The 25,320-nt window shown below is 35.5% G+C and overlaps 3 protein-coding genes across 3 annotated transcripts in view; 2 read left to right on the top strand and 1 right to left on the bottom strand.

Annotated features, from left to right (window-relative positions):
- LOC129949377 (tudor and KH domain-containing protein homolog) overlaps positions 1-7,710 on the bottom strand; it is a 31,733-nt gene extending 24,023 nt beyond the window's left edge. The window contains exon 1 of the mRNA XM_056060805.1: positions 7,184-7,710. The gene's annotated coding sequence lies outside the window, so the exon portion shown is untranslated. The remainder of the gene's footprint in view (positions 1-7,183) is intronic.
- A 1,554-nt stretch (positions 7,711-9,264) lies between these two features.
- LOC129950793 (uncharacterized) lies at positions 9,265-10,227 on the top strand. Its single transcript, XM_056062711.1, has one exon. The coding sequence runs from the start codon at positions 9,265-9,267 to the stop codon at positions 10,225-10,227; it is 963 nt and encodes a 320-aa protein (XP_055918686.1).
- A 7,068-nt stretch (positions 10,228-17,295) lies between these two features.
- LOC129950237 (2-phosphoxylose phosphatase 1) lies at positions 17,296-21,851 on the top strand. The gene is made up of 4 exons (XM_056062107.1): positions 17,296-17,570; positions 17,629-17,920; positions 18,002-18,142; positions 19,748-21,851. Exons 1-4 carry the CDS (start codon positions 17,477-17,479, stop codon positions 20,913-20,915), a joined length of 1,695 nt encoding a protein of 564 aa, XP_055918082.1. The 5' UTR covers positions 17,296-17,476; the 3' UTR covers positions 20,916-21,851.
- Positions 21,852-25,320: the final 3,469 nt, after the last annotated feature.

Raw genomic sequence — 25,320 nt, 5'->3', positions numbered from 1 at the left:
TAGTTTGAAACTTTCAATAAACAATATACAGGGTTCAGGTGACTAAGGACGATTCGATGGAATAATCGTTGTGAAAATTGTTTTTCTAATTATGTTTCGAAAGATGTGAATAGTTAGATATTATTCACATATTTCAAAACAAAAGTCCAAACAATACACGTTTAATAGAATTGTCTTAAGAGATCTGTTCCTTAAAAATATATGTATATCTTTGAAAACCTTGATATTTAAAATAGCCACTATATAAGAAAACCTTACAAAATTTTAAGTTAAAGTTTACATAAGTCTTGTTTTTTTTTTTCTAAATTGCATAAGATATACTTTAAACTTGTTATTATTTCTCTAGTTCTGATTTTTGGTAATTTTTTTTTCAGTCGCACAAACAATACAACAATACTATAATTTTTTCCTCTTGAATTTGAATGTCGTTATTTAATTTTTCTTAAATTCGAATCTAGTTTTATAATTTTTTCAATCACATAAAATATGCCTTCTTAAAAATGTTAAATATAAATAAAAGTGTAAGGCTCAGTTCTTAACAATAATTTTATTTTTTAAAGTACATATTTGTGTGTTCTTAGATTGATTTTCAAGTTACATAAGTATCTAACTTAGTTTCTGGAAATTCTCATAAGTTGAGTCTTCAAGTTTTAATTTGTTGTATTCAAAATCTTTTTAGCATGGTTTAGCGTTTCTTTAAAATGTATATGAGAAAGGTGAAATCTAATAACTTATGAAGATTTTTTGAACGTTTTATGAAATATTATTATTATTTAAACAAAGTTTTGAAGGTGGGGTTTTGTAGATTTGGGAAACGATCACGAGTTTTATTGAAAAAAGAACTATACTTTTTTCGCTTGTTGTCTTCTGAAAGAAATTTTGTTTTCTCTATAAAAGTACTTATAATATAGTAAAATTCGTCAAATGGAACGGTCTTACACTAAATTTTATAATCTGGAATCCTTTGGGTTTATTAAGTAAAAACTTAAATTAAGGTTAAAAACTACCTAATTGTAGAATATAATTGTTTAAAAAAACGTGAAATATGTCAGTTTTTCAGATTTTGGACTTATTTCGTTAGACGGTTGAGGTCTGAAAGTTGCATTTTTAAATTGGCCAATATCATTTACAGTCAAAATTTCCTAAAGCGAATTTGCACGGGACCAGAAAATTGTTTCGTTATACAATTGTATCCTCTAAAAATGGACCATACCACAGACATGGAAAGTTCGAAAAATCGACTGACCCTAGAGGGTACAGATTTTTTTCTCCTTGCTACCCTGTACTGGCAAAATTTTAGAGAAAATTATATCTAATCGATTTCTCTGGTTTATTGAAAAAAATAATTATCTAAACTTAAACCAAGTAGCATTTAAACATGGACGTAGTACCACCGACTCATTGCTACACATTGACGAGTAAATAAGCTCTGCTTTATCATGCAAAAATCATGTCAAATAAGCTCGCTCATTGGAAAGATGGTCCTAAAATGTTTTCATACATAAAATCTTTTCTTTAAATAGACAATTCAGAGTTAAAGCTAACAACTTCTATTCAAAAATTTACAAACTATTTGACGGTATTCCTCAAGGTTCCCCTTTCAGTAACCTTATTCATAATGGCATGCAATGACATAAGTGAAATCATAAGCAGTTATACAAAAATAGATCATTGTCTGTATGCTGATGGTTTGATTTTGTTACCAAAATGCAATGACAACAATTGTACAAGAAAAAACTTCAATAGCGTCTTAGTCGATCTCAATCTTTGATGCTCCCAACTGAAGCAGGTCTGGCAACTAAGATAATCTTACCCCCCAATAATAGAGGATGCAAAGAAAATTATAAAACGTAAAAAAACACCAAAATGCCCTTCTGCTATCTACATCGCTCTGAACGAATCCAGCAAAATTGGTATTACTCCATCAATATGTAACCTCAGTCCTGGTAACATACCTCCATGGGAGTTCCCAAATGATACGATAAATACCTCTCTAGCGAGATTAAAAAAGAATTCTTCGTCTAAGGAAATGTACATACAGATGTTTCATGAAATAATTGACATATACAAAAACGATGCATGGGATTTCATCTATACATATCGATTAAAATCTGATACTGGAACTGGACTTGCAATCGTTTCGGAAGCAAGAAAAATTCTATACAATGCAAGATTACCTAACTACTTTTCATTTTTTTCCACTGAGGCCTACGCAATCCTGAAAGCCGAAATAGCAAATACAATACCGAAAAACATTGTTATTTGCTCTGATAGCCTTTGTACACTAAAGGCAATCAACAGAATCCAAAACTGTTCCTTATTCATTACCAATTTCCGTAACAATATTCTCAAGAGCAAGCACAAAATTATGCTACTATGGTTTTCAGGGCACTCAGGAACTAAAGGAAACGAGTTCGCAGACACTGCTTCCAAAACCGCTTCAAAAAAATCGCGTTTACAACTATTTGTTCATCAATCCAAAGGGTGAGCCAGCCATATGTATATCCTACAGAAACGACAACCATCATGAACAAATGCTTTCTCCGCTTACGCCTCGGACACACACAATTATTAACTCATTGTTATCTCTTCAAAAAGGAAAATCCTCCAATCTGTCATCTCTGCCAATCCAATCACATCCTATCAATAAAACATCTTACATCCGAAAGTTAATTATATATGTTCATTACTTTTCAATAAAAATTAATAGACCTACTGGCAACAACTACAATCGAAAACATTATAAACGTTTATAAACAATTACTTATAAACAATCTAGACTCTATTATCTGTAAATCAATATGCACGGGGCTGTCAAGTATTAGTAACCTTCGATTGTACCCCAATCGTTAGTCTTCGAGCCTTTGGCAGCCCCATGCATTGTATCTATCCTAAAACATTTATCCTAAATAGATCTCTAATTTCCAGCCTAAAGTCTCTGGTAGATAGTGCTGTAATTGCTTATATTATAATGTAAATTTATTTTATATTTTAATAAATAATAATAATATTTCGTTATATAGAAAATTCGTTATACAGAAAATTTATGTTTTGAATTTTTTTTTTAAAGAAGTCAGTGATTTTAGTTTGGATAACATTCTTCCAATTTTCTTTTTCAACAAAATCTTATAATAAATTGAGAGATTCAAATAAATTAGTCGGTACGTTACTTTTCATCTCCAGAAAGGTTCGAAGCACGGCAATAGCAATTTTTGCTTTTTTGGTCAATCGTTCTTCAACTTTTTAATTGTCAACAACTTTTTCTCAAGAGAAATGCTACTTCGAGACATTTTCAATTATATTCACTGAATCCTGAATGCTTGTAATTAAAATCTGGGGGAAATCCCTTATAAGGTTTTTTTCTGTGTGGAAACAAAAACGTTTGAGATTTGGATCTCCTCTCCAGCAACAAAATTTGTTCGTTGTAGAGAAAAATTCGCTTTATGGAAATTCGTTATAAGGAGATCAAAGCACACCAAAAAAGTAACCAAAAAGATGTGTACTCAAAATCAATTTGTAATAGAGAGATATTGGTTATGTAGAAGATCGTTATAGGGAATTTGACTGTATACCTAAACAAAAATTGTCTGAGGTACATGAGACACAAAAGTAATCATAGTAAAAGATCAAGCAAAAACAAAAATAGGTCTGTGGGATTGCTTTCGTGTTTTATAAGTAATTGCTTCTAAAGCATAAAGATAAACCAAATATAAAACACTATTGAAACTATTTTGGTATCAGAAAGAGAAAATGGCGTTCAATCTCTAGTTGGATAGGCTATCCTAGATATGTGTATTTTTAGATATGTACCTTATTGAACGACTTAGATACCTAAATTGTGATAACAAGCAAAAGTAAAAATAACTTTTAACTAAAAAGGAGATAAATATTAACATTTTTAGGTCCATAATTACGTGCGTTTTGTTCGTATTTCATATATAGTAAAGTGAGAAATTCCCAACAAAACGATCCGCAGTGGCCAGATTTTTGTATTTAAAAATTGGTACAACTGAAAGAAAATCTGTCAAAATAATAATAAAAAAAACTTCAAAAAGGGCCTCAATTCTTTATATACCTGAATCGAGTTGAGATTTATCTATTCTAAACTGAGATAAACCTTTTTTGAAAATATAAAAAAACATAAATATATTCTCTATTGTTTTTTCTTTTTCACTAACAAAACTAAGTAATATCAACAGTAATAGATTCGTTTTTCCGCAATGGAAAACAAAAAAAAAAAATAAAAAATCAAATGGGGTGGCGCAACAGTCCGTTGTGAACCAGGGCCTAGTGACTTACAACTCTCAACCATTCCTGTGTGCGAGTAATGTTGTCAGGAATGGAGGGGACCTACAATTTTATGCCGAATCCGAACGGCTAGTTTGAGAAAGCACTTTTTCATGACAAGAATTACTCTTGAAGGATTTGTCAATTCCTCGCAAGAGGCAGTACCCGCGAAAATTAATTTTTTTAAATTAAGGTGGCACAGGCAGGGATTGAACCCAAGACCCCTTGCATGACAGTCCAACGCACAAACCATCATGCCACGGGTACTACAAAATGGAAAACAAACATGATTCCAAATGCAGAACTACTCAACGAACACAGTCATCGAGATACAAATGCAATATCAATCGTAGCAACATATGAGAACGAAATCACATAAGATCCATTCGAGGCTCGTATAAATGTCAAAAACCCATCCATAATGAGATCTTTAACTTTTATCGGTAGTATTCATACTGCGGATACTGTTTTTGTTATTCGTGTAAAATCCTACTTTACTATGGATAGATTTCCCAACAAAACACGGGTATTATTGCGAAACAAAAATAACGTGAAATTTTCGAATTCCTTCAAATTCAACCATGTGTTAAAATACCTGTTTTTTATCCAGATATCCACATGCTATAGAAATACTTGGATAGTTTTGGATTCTTTTTTTGACATCAAAGCTGTTCTCTTACAAGACTAATAAAAAGGTACCTACCCGGATACTCTATCTCTCTGAGATTGAACACAGACAATTTGTAGTTTTCTTTTTGTATTAAGCTATAAAATTAGTCTAATCGATGTTTTTTATGCTATAAAACAGGTAAAGCCAAATGTTATTATGTACTACCAGAAATCTGGGTTCAATCCCTGCATGTGATACCTACAAAGTTTTTTTTTCACCGATACCACCCCTGCAAGAAATTAACAAATTCTTGTCATTTAAAGAGATTCTCAGTTTTTCTCCTTCTTTCCTGATGTTACTCTCACACAGGACATTTCTGACGAACTGTTAGGTATAGAATATTTTTTCTAAGCTGCACTACACGAATGTGGAATAGTTTAATATAGTTTTCCTCTCATTGCAATGTGTATCCTCTTTCTGCCCGTATTCTCCCTTTCTGATTGCTCAAACTGTGATATAATAAATTATTACAAGTTTCCGTACGATACTGGTTCTCTAAAAATGTGACAAGCTGTAGCTCTACAAATTATTTTGTATAACAGAAAAAATTAAAAATTGTTAAAATCCATTTCATGTACCTACTTAATTCCTTCAATTTCAGACTAATAAAACAATCATCAATGTTTTTTTTTTATCTCACATAAAAACAGAATTTAAAGAAGTTCATATTTCATTCTATGCACATGGCTTGAAATTATATACCCTCTACCCTAAGTATAGGTAGTTGTCATCAGTTCTTTTCAACCATAAACTCTCGGCTTCATGTTACTTGAAGAAAAAAATATGTGACTGGGTATTTGTAGGTACCAGAAAATTGCTATTCATTAAACGTTTAAGAGAGAAAAATTACAATATTTTAGCTGAACTTCCATTTATTCAAATGTCTACCTATCTCCACATAAACAATGTCATTTAACCCATTTTGAGTAAGTATTTATTGCAAATAGTTATGTACCTATCTCGACTTAACAACAATCTTATCTCCTCAACTGAATCTGTGTAGGTATGTATGTGAATTTAGTCTCATCTTGGTTAAAGTTATATTCTTTTCTATTGAACAAATATTTGTTTTCTTTGAACATAAATAGGTATATAGGTATAATGTTAAGTTCCGGTTCATTTGACCCCGATAAGGCCCAACCAGGCGTTAACCAGTTTTTCAATTACATAGGTAGTGACTTTCCAATGCTAATCAATACAATCATATGTATATAGGTTAGTAGATAGTTAGTAAGTCTTATTAAAAAAAAAGTTTACTTAAACCAAGAGTCACGAAATGAAAGTGTGTAATAGTGGAAACTTATCAACTGTGGTTAAGCGCAAATTGCATTCTATTATGACCTCAAAAAATAGATGAGTAAGGATAGGGGCCTGAAAGCTGTTTTCCAAGGGAGATACATGATAATTCTTGATGCCGGCAAAACAAAAACCAAAATATTGAACCGAATAAATATTATTTCCGTTGTCGTCACTCGGTGATATTAAAGAAAGCGATAGGTTAATTTTAAAAGAAATTCTCCCGCTAAACGTTTAAATAATTAAACTTTTTCCTCTAAGAGCAAAATAATTATGTGTATCTGTCTATTTAGAATTTTTGAGTGAAACACATGTCCCCCACTTTCAAACAGACACCTTATTTTTCAGATTTTAATTTTTCGCGTTAACGTTAGCGAATTTTTAAAAATACAAAATTACCTAAGAATGTTTGTTTCTTTTTCTTAATATATTAAGTTTGTATTTTTAGTTCATCCAAAAACTTATGATGACAAATAATATTGACAATGGAGACCGAAGGTCAAGAGAACAATTTCGAAAGTGAAGTTGTTTTTAGCAGAGGGATGAGGACTTGGGTGCAGGATACAGGGAATAGAACCGCCGCCGAAAAGCGAAAAGAAGCAGATGTATGTAAATGCAGCGCAAGTGCAAGCAAAGTTTATATTTCTTCTTCTTTTTATTGTATTCATAAAAATGACATAAATTTAAATATAAAATAACACACATAACTGGTTAAGCAACAAAAACCTAAACACGAATGCGATGAATGCTCAACAATTAAATTATTTATTATTGAATGGCCTTCGAGGGATTACTTTTTTTGTAGTTATATATCCAATCCAGAACTTTTGCCTACATTCATTGATTTGAAACTCAAGAAATGTCAATTAAATTAAGATAATTAAACTAATTCTAGATAAGATTAAAAGTTAAAGTTGCTCAAACACTCACTTATAATAAATTGATTTATTGTTGATTTGGACAAACTTTTGTGTAAAAACTCTGCTGCTTCCAATTGGATTTTTTATGTCAAATTTCAACAACAAATTATTACATTAAGGTAGCTAATTAGGTACAGTTTGAGTTTTAAGGATGATTTTTCGATTGTTTTATTTTGAGCTGATTATCAACTTCAACACGATGACCATTTAATCTTTTTGGTCTTCTTTACTCTGGGGATAGATAAGATTCTGGGTGATATGTATTTTTATTGGATACGTAAACTTTACAAAAACTTTTTAGCACAAAAATAGAGTCTCGACCGTCTTGAGTACCACTTTTTCAATATAAAATTAAAATAAATCGAATATTTATTAGAATTACGAAATACAAAGACGAAAAGGTGAACCGTGTTGCGTTGCGTGGTGTCTGTTTAGTGTTTATTAATTCAAAAAAAGACAAGATGCATGAACTTGAGCATTCTCAACAAAATCTCATTCAAAAATCGAAAAAGATACCAAAAAAGTTCATTTTTGCAACCAATCAAATCAGATAAGAACGGTGGAGGATGGAGTAATGCGATTGTAGGATGACAAGAGAAACAAAGAAATACAAAAAATAGCACATGTTTCTTTCAAATGCTGCTAGCGACATCAGTTGGTTGGAAAAAGTTTGGTGTGTCGGCAATGTAGTGTGTACACTTATGTTCAGAAGTTCTCATACAAAATACCGACATAAAATAAGTGATTTAATTTAGGCGGTGAGTGAATTGAGTAAAAATGTTTGTTAATTTTCCTGCCGTTGTTGAATTTTTCACTAGTAGTGGTGCAAGCAAAGGTAAGTTTCAATAGACGGTTTTTCTGATAGAAAGAATATTGTATTTGCTGTGATTTGATTGCAATGACAACAAAATCAAAAAGGGTAAATGTTAGTTGACGCAATGATGTCAAACATTTATCCAGTGTATATTTATAAGATTTGAGAGATGTCTGCGTTCTCAAAAATATACAAAAATATAAACAAAAGTTCTGAAATAAAGCAAACTTTTTGTTTAGAGAAGTATTTATTTTTTTAATACAAAAAACAATGTCCTCTCTATATCCGCTCAGTTAAGTAAGATGCGGTTCAAAATACTTATTACAGAAAAAGAGTTGTTTGTTTTCATGCCAAAGTCCATTATCCAAGCTGGAAACATAATGAAAATATTAAGGTTTATATACATAATTAATTGTATGATTCGATTTCTCAAGAATTCTCTACCACACAATTAAAAAAGGTGAAATATTAAGAGAATTTGTTGGAAAATCTATCAAAAGTATAGTAGGATTTTGCATGAATAACAAAAACAATATCCACAGTATGAGTACTACCGATAAAAGTTAAAGTAGAATTTTACTACCTAAAACCTGAACCAAAGGCTGCAAAGACGAAAGTGGAAACATCATAGTGGAACCGCAGTCAATGCTGAGGATATGGAAGGTACACTTCTGCAGACTGTATAACGGCGACGAAGAATTGAATTCCGCTGTCAGGCAGGATGATCCATTCAACATAGACGACGAAAACCAACAATCCCGTCCTTCCGACTTATACGAAGTAAAGATTGCCATATCTAACCTGAAGTCTAATAAAGCCGTTGAAGTGGATGGCTTGAATGCCGAGATCTTTAAAGCAGCTGGAGACAAGTTGGTTAGGAGTGTAGGAGTCTATATACCCAACGCCCGTTGTTTCAAATATTCAAATTTGAATATCAAAGAAATATTATCGAGCATTTCGGATCGGCCGCAAGAGTGCGTTACAAATTCATCTACCCATTTTTACTTTTGCTTCATCATCATCATTCGTCGATTTGCCTTCAGCCAGATAACGTCGTTCATGTTTCAATCAATTAATTAATTAAATCGAATACTTTATAAATAATACTTAAATACATACATATATTTTTTAATACATTGAGTCGCGTTTTTTAATTTAATTTAGTCGACACGCTCCTAAATTGGTGACCCCGACGCGTACGCCAACTAATAAATTAAATAAATATATACGTATGTATATTGTGTTGCGATTTTTTTTTGTCACGGTAAACAAAGAAAATGCCTGGAACCAACGACCAACCTGTGAACGCTAAAGCTGATGCTCCGACAGACAATTCAATGGAAGCATTGGAAGCGCAATTGCAAGATCTCCAGCAACAAGTACTTTCCCAGCAGGCACTAGCACAAGCAGCGAGAGGTACGGAGGTTGAATCTAGCCATGCTCAAGTGCGACCACCACCTTTTTGGCGAGAAAATGTGAAGCTCTGGTTCGCTCAACTCGAAGCACAGTTTACATTGGTGAATTTGCGATCTGATGCCCGAAAGTTTAACCTCGTCATTGCTCATCTGGATCAGACCACAGCCACAGAAGTACAAGACGTCATCATCAATCCACCACAAGGTAATGCATATGTTCGATTAAAAGAAGAACTTATTTCTCGTTTGGCCCCATCTAGAGACACACAGATTAGGCAAATGCTAGATCGAGAACAGCTAGGTGACAGGAAACCGTCTCAGTTTCTTCGTCGATTGAAGGATTTAGCTGGCGGTACAATGACTGACGATGCTTTAAAGGCAATTTGGATTGATAGATTGCCTGTCCAAACACAATCTATACTTGCTGCACATCCTCCTGGTACAGCTGAAAATCCAACAAATCTTGATAACCTTGGTCTTATCGCAGACAGAATCAACGACGTCATTCCACAGCAACAAGTTGCCAGCACATCTAGCCACCCAAATCCTTCATTTTTGAGTCTCTCAGAGAAAGTGGAACAACTGGCTAAGCAAGTTGAAGCCATGTACACGAACCGAGGAGACCAAAATCGCAGGCTGGCAAGATCGAGATCACGCTCTCGTGCTAGGCAAAACAGAAATCTAACACCAACTTCGAACGAGAAGAAAAACAACAATCAAACTCGTTTTTGCTATTTCCATCGTAACTGGGGATCTAAAGCAAGAAATTGCCGCCCACCATGTGATTTCAAACAGCAAGCGGGAAACGAAAACGGATGTCATTGATGACGGTGAATGACAGCCAAACTTCCAGCCGTCTTTTCATCACGGACAAAACGTCAAAATTGCAATTTTTGGTAGATACGGGCTCGGACGTTTCGGTGTTTCCACATACCGGTTCACGTCAAAAGTCAAAACCATCCGACTATACTCTTTTCGCTGCAAACGGAACCCCGATTCCAACCTACGGTTTTCGCACCTTGCAGATGAACTTAGGCCTCCGTCGAGATTTTACATGGCGTTTTGTGGTAGCAGAAGTCAGCAAACCTATTATCGGTGCGGACTTTCTAGCTTTCTATCAACTTCTTGTGGACGTATCACACAGCAGATTGCTAGACGGAATTACTGGACTTTCCGCACTGGGTTGCCACGCATTTGAGATGTCATCACATGTGAAATCAGTTTCCGGAACTTCAAAGTACATCGAGCTGCTTAAAAAGTATCCCAGTTTGACTCGACCAGATGGAAGCTTCAAAGAAATCCGACACTCCACCGTTCATCACATCAATACGAAAGCAGGCCCTCCAGTTAGCTGCAAATCACGACGTTTAGCACCTGACAAGATGAAAATTGCAAAAAGTGAGTTCGAGACAATGCTGAAAATGGGAATAGCTCGCCGTTCCGAAAGCTGCTGGTCATCACCACTTCATCTCGTTGCCAAAAAGTCAGGTGATTGGCGTCCGTGTGGAGATTACCGCTCTTTAAACGACCGCACGATTCCAGACAACTATCCTCCAAGAAATCTTCAGGATTGTTCAGCTAATCTCTCAGGGAAGAAAATATTTTCCAAGATTGATTTGGTAAGAGCGTTCAATCAGATTCCGATCGCACCAAAAGACATCAAGAAAACGGCCATAGTTACACCATTTGGACTGTTTGAGTTTGCGTTCATGACGTTTGGCCTCCGAAATGCCGCCCAGACCTTTCAGAGGTTCATCGACGAAGTCACAAATGGTCTCGACTTTTGCTTTCCATACGTGGACGATATTTTGGTGGCATCGGATGACGAAGAGCAACATTTTCACCATCTTCAAACTCTTTTCGAAAGACTCAACAAATTTGGCGTTGTCATTAATGTTGCTAAATGCGAGTTTGGTAAGTCTAAAATAACATTTTTAGGTTATTTGATATCAAGCGATGGCATACGACCGCCCGAAGAACGAATCCAGGCAATTATTGATTGTAAGCCACCAACGACAGTTAAGCAGCTTAGAAGATTTCTGGGTTCTATCAACTTCTATAGGCGCTTCGTCAAAAACGCAGCCAGCCTTCAAGCTCCACTGAACGAGTGCTTAAAGGGACCGGACATCAAAGGCAACAAATCCATCACTTGGACAAAACCACTTTTGCAAGCTTTTGCTGCTTGTAAAGAGGGACTTATTAAAGCTGCCTTGCTTGCACATCCTGATCCGACACTCGAATGGGGACTTTTCACTGATGCATCAGACTGTGCCATGGGTGCAGTCCTACAACAGAAAACCCCAATCGGTTGGCAGCCACTGTCATATTTTGCAAAGAGTTTCAACAACTCTCAACGTAAATACAGTACGTATGACAGGGAACTTTTAGCGATCTACTCAGCCGTAAAGTACTTCAAGTTTATGTTGGAAGCTAGAAATTTTACCATTTTCACGGATCATAAACCGTTGGTGTTTGCCTTTAAGCAAAAGCCCGAAAAGGCATCACCTCGACAGTTTAGATGTCTTGATCTCATTGGTCAATTTTCAACTGACATCCAACACATCGCTGGAACGGAAAATATAGTAGCAGATACGTTGTCAAGAGTTGAAGGCATCAGCAAGTCAGTGAACTTTGAAGAACTCGCAATGTCCCAAACAGGTGATAGAGAACTTAAAAACATTATTAAATCTGCTTCTGCATTACAGGTTGTAAAAGTTCCGCTTCCTAACTCTCAATTGCAAATATTTTGTGATGTGTCAAAAGGTGTTGCTAGACCGTTTGTAACAAAACCTTTCCGCCATCAAGTATTTGAATCACTGCACAGCTTGAGTCATCCTGGAACAAACGCTTCAGTTAAATTGGTTTCATCAAAATTCGTCTGGCCTTCAATCCGAAAAGACTGCAGAGCATGGGCAAAGTCATGCATTCCGTGCCAACGATCAAAGATAACTCGTCATACGTCATCCCCTGTTGGAAACTTTGAACAACCATCGTCGAGGTTTGAGCATATACATGTCGACTTCGTTGGACCACTGCCATATTCACGAGGATTCAGATTTTGCCTTACGGTTGTCGATAGGTACTCGCGCTGGCCTGAAGCTTACCCTTTAGAAGATTCCACTGCTGAGACACTTGCAAGAACACTCTTCGCTAATTGGATATCCCGTTTTGGAGTACCACTCAAGGTTACATCTGACCGTGGCAGACAATTTTTGTCTGATCTATTTCAGGCTTTGACAAAATTGTTTGGCATCAATCATCTGACGACAACTGCTTACCACCCTGCCGCTAATGGCATGGTTGAAAGGTTCCATCGCCAATTGAAAGCCGCTATTGAGTGCCATGAATCCCCAGCATGGGCCGATGAACTTCCTGTTGTACTCCTTGGGCTCAGGACAGCATACAAAGAAGACTTACAAGCTACAGTAGCCGAAATGTTGTATGGAGAATCCATCAGAATCCCCGGTGAATTTTTGTCACCACGAAAAGATAGCGCCAGTGATCCGACAACCTTCATCAACCAACTTCGACTTCATTTTGAACATCTAACACCAGTTTCAGCATCCCGTCACGGATCCAGAAAAATCTTTGTGTTCAAAGAACTATCTACATCATCCCACGTTTTCATCAGAAGAGATGCAGTTAGAATCGGACTACAACAACCATATGAAGGTCCATTCCCCGTCGTTAAAAGATCAAATAAATTTTTTGTTGTTAAGATTCGAGGAAAAGAGGTAACAGTTTCAATCGATCGTTTAAAACCGGCTTTTCTACTTTCAGACAATCATAATCCCAGCTCAGAAAAACCAACATCTCTACCAGTCTCTCCAGAAACAGCTGATGACATCATCATCCAAAAAACTAGATCAGGTAGATCAGTTCGAATTCCAGACAGACTTGGGATAAATAGGAACTAACTTCAATCCCATCGTAACAAAGTCACTGGAAGGGGAGTGTTGTAGGAGTCTATATACCCAACGCCCGTTGTTTCAAATATTCAAATTTGAATATCAAAGAAATATTATCGAGCATTTCGGATCGGCCGCAAGAGTGCGTTACAAATTCATCTACCCATTTTTACTTTTGCTTCATCATCATCATTCGTCGATTTGCCTTCAGCCAGATAACGTCGTTCATGTTTCAATCAATTAATTAATTAAATCGAATACTTTATAAATAATACTTAAATACATACATATATTTTTTAATACATTGAGTCGCGTTTTTTAATTTAATTTAGTCGACACGCTCCTAAAGGAGCATGCACCAACTTATCTGTAAGATATGGTCGGAAGAAAGAATGCCCGTTGAATGGAACCTCAGTATTGTTTGTCCGATCCTGGAAAAAAGGAGGCCCTCTTAACTACACCAACTATAGAGGCATCAGTTTACTTAACATCGCCTATAAAATCTTCTCTGCCGTAACATTTGAACGTCATAAGCACATCGTCAACAACCTGATAGGTCCTTATGGGTGTGGTTTTAGACCAGGAAAGTCCAAAGTTGATCAAATATTCACATTACGGCAGATCTTTGGAAAAAACCCAAGAACACCAAATCGACGCCCAATATCTTTTCATCGATTTCAAGGCCGCATATGACAGCATCTACAGGGACGAGCTGTAAAGAGCCATGTCTAGTTTTGGTATCCCTGCCAAACTCGTCCATTTGTGCAGGATGACCATGGAGAATTCACGCTGCTCCAGTTGAAAACAACATAACAGATCCTTTCGATGTCAAAAGTGATGCGCTGTCATGTGATTTTTTTAACATCTTGCTTGAAAGAATAGTGCAAAGCTCACATGTCAACACTAGAAGCACTACCTTTCAAAAGTCTGTCAAATTACTACGATGACATTGACATAATCGGAAGAACTCAGCGTGATGTCAATGGGGCTTTTGTGAGTATTGAGAGAGAGGCGGCAAAAATGGGTTTAAAGGTTAATGAGGGCAAAACAAAGTACATGTTGTCGTCAAGAAAGGACATACAACACCGACGTCTTGGTCAAAACGTCACAATCGACAGACGTAACTTTGAGGTAGTCAAGGACTTCGTCTACCTAGGCTCCGCTGTAAAGGCAGAAAACAACACCGCTGTTTCTTTGGACTAAGAAAGCAATTGAGTGGTAAAGTCCTCTCTAGAGGGACCAAAGTATCGCTATATAAGACCTTATCATCCCCGTCCTGCTAGAAGCATGGACTATGACAAAAGCGGATGAAAGCACCTTGGGTCGGTTCGAGAGAAAAGTTCTTCGTGTGATCTACGGTCCCGTATGCATCGAAGAGGAGTGGAGGAGAAGATGGAACGACGGGCTGTACAGCGACGTAGACTTAGACAGAAGGGTAAAAGTCCAACGACAAAGAAGGCTGGGTCACGTAGAGCCCATGGAAATCAATGCTCCGGCCCGTAAAGTCTTTTCGAATCCACACCCACAGGACAGCGCAGTAGAGGGAGACCACGGATCAGGTGGCGCGCACAAGTGGAAGATGACCTCACCCAACTTGGAGCGCGAAAGCTAGGGACCGAGCTAGATGGAGAAGTTTGTTGTGTGAGGCACTAGTTCACACAGGACTGTAGCGCCACCTTAAGTAAGTAAGTAAGAATTTTACTACGGATGGGTTTTTGACATTTATACGAGTCTCGAATGAATTTTATGTGATTTCGTCCTCAAATGTTGGTACGATTGATATTGCATTTGTATCTAGATGGCTGTGCTTGGAATTATGTGTTTTCCATTGGGGAAAAAAATCAATCTGTTACTGTTGATATTATTTGGTTTTGTTAATGAAAACGGACTAACTGGCCGTATTTCGCAAGAGAAAACAATAGAAAAGATAATAAAGTTTTTCTATGTTTCCAGCAAAGGTTTTTCTCAGTTTAGATTAAATAAATCTTTTTGTTGAATCCACTGCACAAGAAGATTTAAAAATGACTAAGTTTGACTGCACTTTCTAAAATGCAAATGGTGTTTCGATGTGTTAAGTGCAAGTGAGATAGTTTGATTCCTGTTAACTGAATAGTTCAGCACCATATAAGAATATGCTACCTACTCCATGTGCAGTTTTTATTTTAATTTGATTAAAACAAAACTATATTTTTTGTACACAAACATGCAAATAAATAGACCATAATGAATTATCTGTAATACCAACTCCCCAACCAAAATCTAGTCGAATCAAGCTCATTTCAACACGATTCGGTATATAAAGAATTGAGGTGAGCTTCAAGCTCGCTTCAACACCACATGTTAATGTAGTAGTCTACGAACAAACCTCCTCCTTGAAGCGATTGTCAAATAAACTTGTTTTTATTGAATCTCAATTTACAGATGTTTTCTTAAAATTTCTTTTTGAAAATTATCCATTTTATTAGTTTTAGTTCGTTTTTTTTTTACTGAAGTAAATTTTAACTTTTGATATTCACAAAACTTTCTACTATTTTTGTTTTTTTTTTTTTTTAATTATTTTCTGACAGATCTTCTTTCAGTTGTACCAATTTTTAAATATACAAATCTGGCTACTGGCAATGCGTTTTTTTGGGAATTTTCTACTATACAATTTATAGAATGCCAAAAAAACGTGGGTAATAATATGCTTGCTAGGTGAGGATAAATAACTAATTGGTATTTCAATTTCCTCATCCGTCAATTTGAGCGGGAAAATTCTCAGAAATCTTAGAAATATAAACTAGGGGGTTGGATAAGTTTACCATATTATAAATGAACTGTCAAATTTGTAAACTTACCACATTGCGTGAATATTTAAGACAATGAACGTTCACACAAAACATTTAAATTGGTGTTAAATTTGATTGTTTTTAAATACTTGGCAGCTGTCAAACCAAGTGTCAAATATTCTGAATAAACAAACTATCCAGACAAAATATCCAAATTTGTTTCTTTCAAAAATAAAAAATACGAGAGAATACGAGTGTCAAGATTTTAAAGCAATTTCCGCACTGCTCTATTTTCTATGTGATTTTTGGATTTTAGACTATAGGGTGTTTTTTTGTAACAGCATGAGAAATTTCGATGTTGACAATTATATTATTAAAATGTGTTGCAATGTCTGTTTAATAATGTTCAATCAACAAAATGATTGATGAAAAAATGATTGCAGTCTTTTTAAAGTCAAATAATTGGTGATTACAAAAATTTGAAGTTAGAATATTCAAGAGAAATCAATAATAAATTATACTTACAAGTAAATGCTTTAAAACAATCTAGCAGATTATAATACTAAAAACTAATTTAAACAATATTTCTATTTGGATTATTATTTAAAGTTCTCAAACTTTTAAAAAAGCGCGATATTTGTATGCGTATTTTTTTTTAAAAATAATAGTTAATACTACCTTACCATAAGTGTAGTCTAAAGTTGGTGCGTTTAATAATTTGTTTTGACAGCTTAATCATTTTGAGTTTGATACCTTCCCACCAAAAGATAATGCGCGGTTCATGAAGCCTTTTTGAAGCACAGTTGTATAGTTTTCTTGTGAAGTGGGTAGAAGTCAAAAGTCACTAACTTCAATTCTCGAATGAGTGATAAATCAAACAATCCTTTTTGATATGGATTGGGACCGGTTTAATTTCAGGAATTTGTATCCTTTAAAGATATAACATAAAACACAGAATTGTGTGAAAGATGTCTTCAAAATTATAAGAAGATCAGAAGTTATTCACATAAAATCTTGATTATATGCTCAGTGAATACGTTGCATAAGTCTATTCTATTAAATCAACATTTTGGTTGCACCCTACCCAAACGTAGCATCATTGCGCATATCCCTCAATATGAATCTCCACAACTCTACACAATATTGACAAATAATATAGAGGGGTTTGCTTCAGCTGTTCTGTTTATACACAACATCATCAGAACAGTTTTCTACCCTTAAATATAACGTATACGTCCCAGTCAACCAAAGCAAAGTGAAACTTCAAAAGAAAAAATATCCTTTTTACAAAAAGTTTTATTTATAATTTTAACTTAAATTTTGGTGTTTTCCACTAATGTATATACGAAATAAGTTTAACTTATCTACGAAATAGAATATTTAAATAAATAGTTTGAAATGTTTCTCAAGGAATTGATCCGTTTTTCAACCCAACATCGGACACTCTATTGCTATATGATTTTAAGTGTTTGGATATTTTTACTTATAGCAGGTTAGGATTTTTTTTCTGAGACTCCTTAAAAAAGATAGAAACTTATTTTGCTTCCTAGGAATGTATAAATATATCGGAAATACAAATAACAGTACTTTGGGCTTCCTTAATGGCAAACGCATTTATATGACAACTATGGAAGATGAAGAAGCCACGAAGTTTCGCAAATACAAACAACGATGTGCTCCAATTGACAGATTGGTTAGAAAGGACGATGGCGGGATTTTGGATGGATGGAAGCTTCAGGGGGTGTTATTGGTCATAAGACATGGCGACCGAGGACCTATGTCTCATGTTAGAGGTGTCTCTTCAATTGATTGTGGTGCAAAGGATGACAACCTCTTGAACAAGTACACAAAGGATTCCTTTTATTCTTGAGTGTGAACTATATTTTTTTTTCTAAACGAAGACTCTTTATTTTATATAAAAAGGTATCGATCGTTTTTATACAACACAACTAGCAGTCCTGCCGGGGCCAATCACATGTATTGGAATAAACTAGGACCATTTCATGGATTCGCTCTACTTCCTGCAACTGAAAAATCATGTCTCCTGGGACAGCTAACATACAAGTGAGTCTGAAAGAGAGTGTGATATGATTGTCCCAATTTAATTGCATCTTATAAATATCAAATAACGACCAGGCTCATAAACATGTGTTTCTCAATCTGAATTTTGAATTCTTTTGACGTTTCTCATCAGAAGTGGGAAAAGTTGGTGGTGTGAGAGTGGGGTAAAGTCAGAAGCTGGTGTTTTAAAATGTCTTTTTCTTGAGAAAACAGAAAGTGTAGTGTCAGAGCTTTCACTTGATTAAAGTTCTGTCAGGAAAATAGGTTAATGGGGCGGTGCGGTCGACAATAAAGTGCGGGCTGAGATTAAAGAGCCAGGTATTTGTTTATTTACCTCAGCGGGAGTCACGGACAAAGTGACAGGTGGGTGGTGGGTTGTCGGTCATGCAGGCCTATAAGACCGGCCCGGGTAGGATCTATTTGGTTCGTTTCATTTTAGTTGAATATGATTTTTTCCTCCACCACCCTTTAGCTCATACCCATCACAGCATGTACCTTGTATCTACAGCTGGCTGGAGGCATTTTCCTTAACACAGCACTCAGAAGAGTCGAAAAGAGAGGAGGGGAGATATAAATGCAAATAGCCGTCATACTTTAAGTGGAACAGTACACAAGTAGGGGAGAAGGATATATGATATTATGATTTGTTTTTATTTTCACTGTTTTATATTTTTTGAAATATTATATACCTCGCTCTTCTCACGATGTTTGACAGAAGCAAATATAAACATGAGAAAAAAGGTCGACTCAAGGTTAAATCTTATTTGTTGAATAGCTGTTCTATTTTAACTGAACTAATTAAACAATAGCCTACACATCATCATGACGATTAGATGGCGAGAGATATGTGAACGTACGTGAAGACTTATGCTGATGACACGTCGGTCATGTAGCGATGTCTCCCAGCAATTAACCTTCCTTTTTCTATTTTCCTGAATGGTTTATAAATGTTTTCACGGTTTCTTTTGAGAGCGAGAACATGAGAAGGAATCACTCTGTTTTCTGTGATTTTTCAGGTGATAATTTTTAATTAATCATGTTTTGCCTGAAGATATTCTGCAGGTTTTTTATTAAAAAGGGTTCTATTTTCTTAAGCTTTCAATTTACATATGAGACAAAAGTAAGGTGTGAAAAGTTGTTGAAAGTTGGAATGACATAAAAGTGCTTTTGTAGGTTTTATGCAAGGGTCGTGTTATGAAAACCCTTTCACCTTTGTCAAACTTCTTTATTCCTTACTTTGTTGAAACTACTTAAGTCGTTTAGTTATAGATGTATAGAGTTTTAGAATTGTCCTATATCTTGGAAACTAGTTTTAATGACTCAATTTAAATGATTCCTTGTTTTTCGAGTGTTTTGACTTAAAAACTAACGTAAACTGTGCTAAGATATAAACCAAAGCAGACTCTTTTAAAAATTATTAAGATTAAGAGCCCTCTATGTAAATAATTCATTCACAAACCTGTAACCATTAAAGAACTTTGAAAATGTTTCGTTAAGTTTACTTAAGCCTTAAGGGAATTTCCAATTTTGACCTCTATGACATTTAAACATTTATAAAATTATTTTTTCACATTTATGAATAAAAATACTCTACCTTTTTTCTTTCAGGGGAATTGCCCAATTGTTGCATGTCGGTGAAATTCTCCATCAAATCTATGCCCATCCACTGGGTCTTTTATTGAAACCCCAACAAACTAAATCCTACATTATTTCAACTCCCCACTCGCTTCTGAATTCGGATGAAGTAATTCTCTACACAACACGTTACCGACGGACATTCCAATCAGCCATGGCTCTACTATTTCCATTTCTTCCATCGGACAAATGGTTGGCTTTGAATGTTCGTGAATCTCATAGTATGGCATTTTGTTTTGCCGACTGTGCCTGTCCACAAGCTGAAACTTTTCGGAAAAAGCTCACCTGGATGAATGCTAATCACATAAATCAGCATCCAGCTGTTGCTGCTGTAGTCCAATGGATTGGGGCAACAATGCTGCAACACACACCGAATGGAATAAATAATCCAAATGAAGTAGTCGATGCAGTTCTCACTGTGTTATGTCATGATGCACCGTTACCCTGCCGAAAGACATCGTCGAATACGTCAAAAATGGTCACTACCGAACCGACGAATATGGATCTTAATGACGTGATAAATATCGACCAGGATGACACTGCTGCTAATTTAGTTGATACCCCAATGTCGAATGTAGTGAGTGAGGAGACAAATCAGGGTGGCCAAAGTGAAGGTTGCATCGAACCCAGTCATGTGGCCGCTCTCATGTCATACACCAATTGGCAGTCTTCAAAAGAAGTCAATCACTCGTTGTACAAACAAATCGGACTTCTTCGAGCTTATGGCATGATTCGACACATGGTGAGTTATATGCTCAAAATGATCTCAGGTGATAGGACAAAGTTTGTTCTTTATTCGGGTCATGATTGGACTCTACAATATTTGACAGCTGCTCTAGGCATCAAAACAGAAAGTACATCGATTCCATATGCCACTCGTTTGACAGTTGAAGTGTATAAAAGTGACAAGAGTACGGATTATTATTTTCGGGTTTTATACAATGGACGGGATGTTACGCAACAAATTGATTTCTGTGAAGGAGGTCGAAGCTTAAGAGTGACTCGAGATAGTCGTGGAAACAAAGCTGATTTATGTCCAATCGAAAATATCATAAGATTTTTGCACGAGGATTACTTTGCTCCTTTGAATGCGACCAATTTCAAAGATGCTTGTAGTTCACCAAAATTAAATGAGTTTTAAAACTTATGCACATGTAACCTACTCTTAAATGATTGAAACTTATCGAACACATCTGTCAAATACGTCTTTGAACCAACAACGTCTAAAGAAAGTCGGCCAGTTTTGTAAACAGGGATTTCTATACAATTTGAAGTTAGAATCGTTTGACAATGTTTCTGTCATTCTTCTTATTTTCTTCTTATTATCGAAAATTCACACAATTTAGAAACATGATATCTCTGAACTATAGGCCAGTTTATATTTTTAAGATTTCTGAGAATTTTTTCAAAACGAAAAACGAAACATATTTTACTATTAATTCTTTTTTTACTTTATTCCCTTTTGAATTGCGAGATAGAGAAATCTTGAGAAATTGAACCACAAAAATTCTGTTCTCAGATTCCTGACAGATAAAGTGATAAATTTCGTTTATATTTCTAACAATACATATCTCTTTGAGATCTTTGAAGTGTTAACTGGTGAATTTACTTGTCAAAAAGGGGAGTCAATATTTGACAGACAAATGGAGAAAGTGCTGAGAAGTCTTGTTGCTAAATTTGTATAAATAATTTAACCGAATTTGTTTTTTATCGTTTTCATCTTTCGAGCAGATGACACTTTATAAAATAAAAAATAATTATAAAAATGACAGTTTACCAAAAAGTTAAAGTATTTGTGTTCAATAATAAATTGGAGACAAAAAAGTTAAGGTTCCAAAACAACTTTTAAATAATTTTTTAGCATTAGTAAAAACATACATATCGTATTCATACATATCAAATGAATTCTGTGACTGTGATACATTAATTTTTTTAAATTTAAGGAAAAATAAACTACATTACCTACGATTATATGAAATAAAAATTTAAAGAAAAACATTTTAGAATATTAAATTACCTACTAAAAAATTGTTCCCAAACTCTGTAAATCCTTCAGTTTGAGTTTCGTACTTAATTTTTATTGTAAATGAAAGGAGTCTAGGATTCTATATGAAAATTACTTATTAAATGATTTTTTTAATCTATGGTTGTAAATAAGTCTCTTATATTTAATAGAATATTTAAATTATATTAAAGTTCGAAAAACTTTATTAGATTATAGTAAAATATCTCCCGCTTAAATGCTTTATATGCACGAAATCTCCAAACATATCAAAATAATTTTAAGAAATGAAAAAATTAAATTTAATATACATTTAATAGGTACTCTACATTATTGTACAAAATTTTAGGTATAACAAAAAAAATTATCTTATAGAACAAGAATGAAGTTTAATTGTGTAAAAATTGATAACGTATAAATAAAAGAATACGATGGAAGAAAATCTTAAATAATTGATTAATTTTTATAAAGAAAATACGTATGCATTCAATATTATACAAAATAAAGGGAATCTACGGTTTGCTAAGTGATCCTGTGGTTATACAGTTTTTGAAACTCAAAACCAAATTAAAAATGATCATTTACAACAGAATTGCCAACTTAACCTCTAAGAAAGAACCCTTTATTAGAGCAATTTTCCAACTTAGTTCTTGAATCTTCTCAAATTCAGAAATCCTGTGATTTTAGCTTAAAGAGTTCGGCCAATGCTCGAATATGTATTACTTTTTTGTTTTTAATTTAAAACGACCGCAAAGAACCCTTAAGTAATCAGTTTTTGAATGTAAGTATTAAGTTAATAAATAAATTAATAAGGTGGCGCAACAGAACGTTGAGAACTAGGGCCTAGTGACTTACGACTCTCAACCATTCCTGTGCGAGTTATGTTGTCAGTATTAAGTTACTACTAGATTATTCCCGATCCCGTGTCTGATTTATTTAATAGTTTGTCCTAGTATTTTCTGTAATTTACAAATTTAAGCTCAATACAACTTTCCTTTCATAGTTTAAACATGTACATGTATTCAATAACAAAGCTAAATCTTTTGGACAGATTTTGAAAACATGAGTTATTTGACAGGACGATATTATCACTTCAAAATTGAATTCATTGAATTTGTGATAAACCAAATTGTCATTTAAAGAACTTTAAAAAGTATGCAATGAACCATTGATGTTTAAACGGTCTTCTGTTGGGATATTCGATATGTTACGTTATTTTATGTTACGTTATTTTTTTGTAAACCCACATTTCAAAACATCTTTCTTAGAAGTATTAATTATAAAATATATAAAACATTTAGAAAAAATGTTATCTGTTCTCATTCTTGAGATGTAGCCGAGTTAGTGCCTTCTTGTAAATTATTAGGGATTCTTTGTAAGAGTCCCAATGAGAGGCTAGTCTTTCGGCTTTGGTTCGGTTTAAGAGTTTCCTGCTTTCTTTCCTGAGCGAGTCAAGTTCTGAGGCCAACCATTGTGGTTTCCTCTTTCCCTTTTATGTGTATAAGTGTGCAAGCAATTTCCAGCTATCTTGTCATAGCTGAGGTGAGGTCATTGACTTTGTTGTCAAGTTCAGGGTTTAGTAAACTTTGTAATGAGTTCCTGTATGAAGCCCAGTCAGTTTTCCGATAGTTTCCAAAAGTCAATGGACTTGGGTTTTCATCCACATTGATATTGAACTCGATATATACTTGTATCTATGATCAGAGAACGAGTGTTCTTTGGAAACTTTCCAGTCCAAGATGATAGGGTGTATAGTATCTGAGACAAGAGTTATGTCTAGGACTTCTTGTCGAATTTTAGTGATGAAGGTTGGTTCATTTCCAACATTACTTACGAAGAGGTTAGTACCAAGAATAAAAACAAAAAGAGACTCACCTCTGTCGTTGATATTCGTGCTACCCCATACAGTATGATGAGCGTTAACATCGCTCCCAATAATTAGGCGGATCCTTTGTCTTTTCGCTTCAGCGACGATTCTCTCAAGGGTTTTTCCAGGGAGATGGCCAAGATACACCCACACTAGCCAGAAACTTTCTTTGGTTGTTTTCAGCCTAGTTACGGTGGTATCTTTGTCACTGAAATGATGGAGTAAAAATACATTAATGCTACGTTTCACTAGTATGCAAGATCACCTTTATCTGTCACACACAGTGTGTAGTACCCAAGAGTCCTAAATTATCAAACAACGGATCCCACAATCCAATGCTCTTCGATCAGGACAATGTTTTCCCCGTTTCTTGCCAAACGGAGATGAAGTGAGGCGTGGAGTGTTGGAGATTAATCTGTACTAACTGCAGCATTTTGACTACAATTAGGCAGATCAACCTCCACGGTTTTGTTCTGATCCTCTGAGTCTGAGGATGAACCCAAGAGTTCGTCCTCGCTCAGAAGGATCAGGTTTTGGTCGTCCCTAGTCTCCATTAAGGATGGAGACTTTTGTAGTGGGTGGAGTAGCGATTGGGGAGGGCATGGGTGCATCGTCACCCTCTGTTAGGAGAGAAGACGACGCACGTCCCAGGGCCACCAACAGCGAGTTCACCTTCGGTTGTCGCTATCCGCGTTAACCTCATCTTTTTTATAAATTCGAATTTAATGGATTCGGAGCCTTAGTTTATAAAGCCATTAGTCAAGGCTAGAGAAGCCAAGGATTCTTTATTGAGTACCACAATGACACTCCTATAAAGACCCTTAGGCGTCGGAAGGGATAGGTTACAAACTTTGATCATCTAAAGAATGTCCTCGATACCAACAGTTCGATTGGTATCCAAATGCGGGCTCTAGGTCTGCTAGGAATGTCTTCCTTAGCGACAACCTCGAGCTTCACCTAACCGGCTGACAGTGACCTTGTATAAGTCAAAAGACCTCTGGTCGCCACAAACCATAAGTTTTACATAGCCCCATTTCTTATGGAAGTGGTCCTCAAAGCTCTCTCAAAATGTTTAAAAAGCCATCCGAGAACGATGGGCCGATATTGTGTCATCATAAACGCTGTCAATGACCGCAACCACGACTTTGCCCTTAGCGGCGTCACTGAAACTAGATTTTTTCTTGATTGGATTGAGGGGAGTGCTGGTGTTGTGCACCTGAGGCCGTTTTGGTTTCGGTACGGCCCCCTCAAGAGACCTTTCTCTTTTAGACGTAGAGTCCTTGTTGTAGCAAGTATGCTTTTATCCCATTCGACGCTAGCGGTTTGCTGCGGTGTCTTTTCAGCCCCCGATATGCACCAGAGGCCTTTAGGATTTTCGCCGCTTGCCGCCTTTGTCTATAAAGGCTTTTGGAGAGTTTCCCCTTTCCATTTCTGGATGTACTCTCATTAGTAGTGGTAGGTCCATTTTTCACAACCCTGCCTCTACTAGAATTAGGTATCGCTACCTTCCTACTCTCGTTGCTATCAACAACAGAGGGGGTCCATGGATTGCCACTACTCCCTACTCTGTGTTGGCCGCAGGAGATACGGCAACAGGATTTGACGCCAAACTGCCGCCCGGTCCTGAAGAGATACCGGTCTCATCGTTTTTTCATTTTTATTTTGTTTGTGACATAA

The sequence above is a fragment of the Eupeodes corollae genome, chromosome 3 (assembly GCF_945859685.1).
Source record: "Eupeodes corollae chromosome 3, idEupCoro1.1, whole genome shotgun sequence".
NCBI classification, from domain to species: Eukaryota; Metazoa; Arthropoda; class Insecta; order Diptera; family Syrphidae; genus Eupeodes; species Eupeodes corollae.
This window is presented reverse-complemented; position numbering and strand designations above follow the sequence as displayed.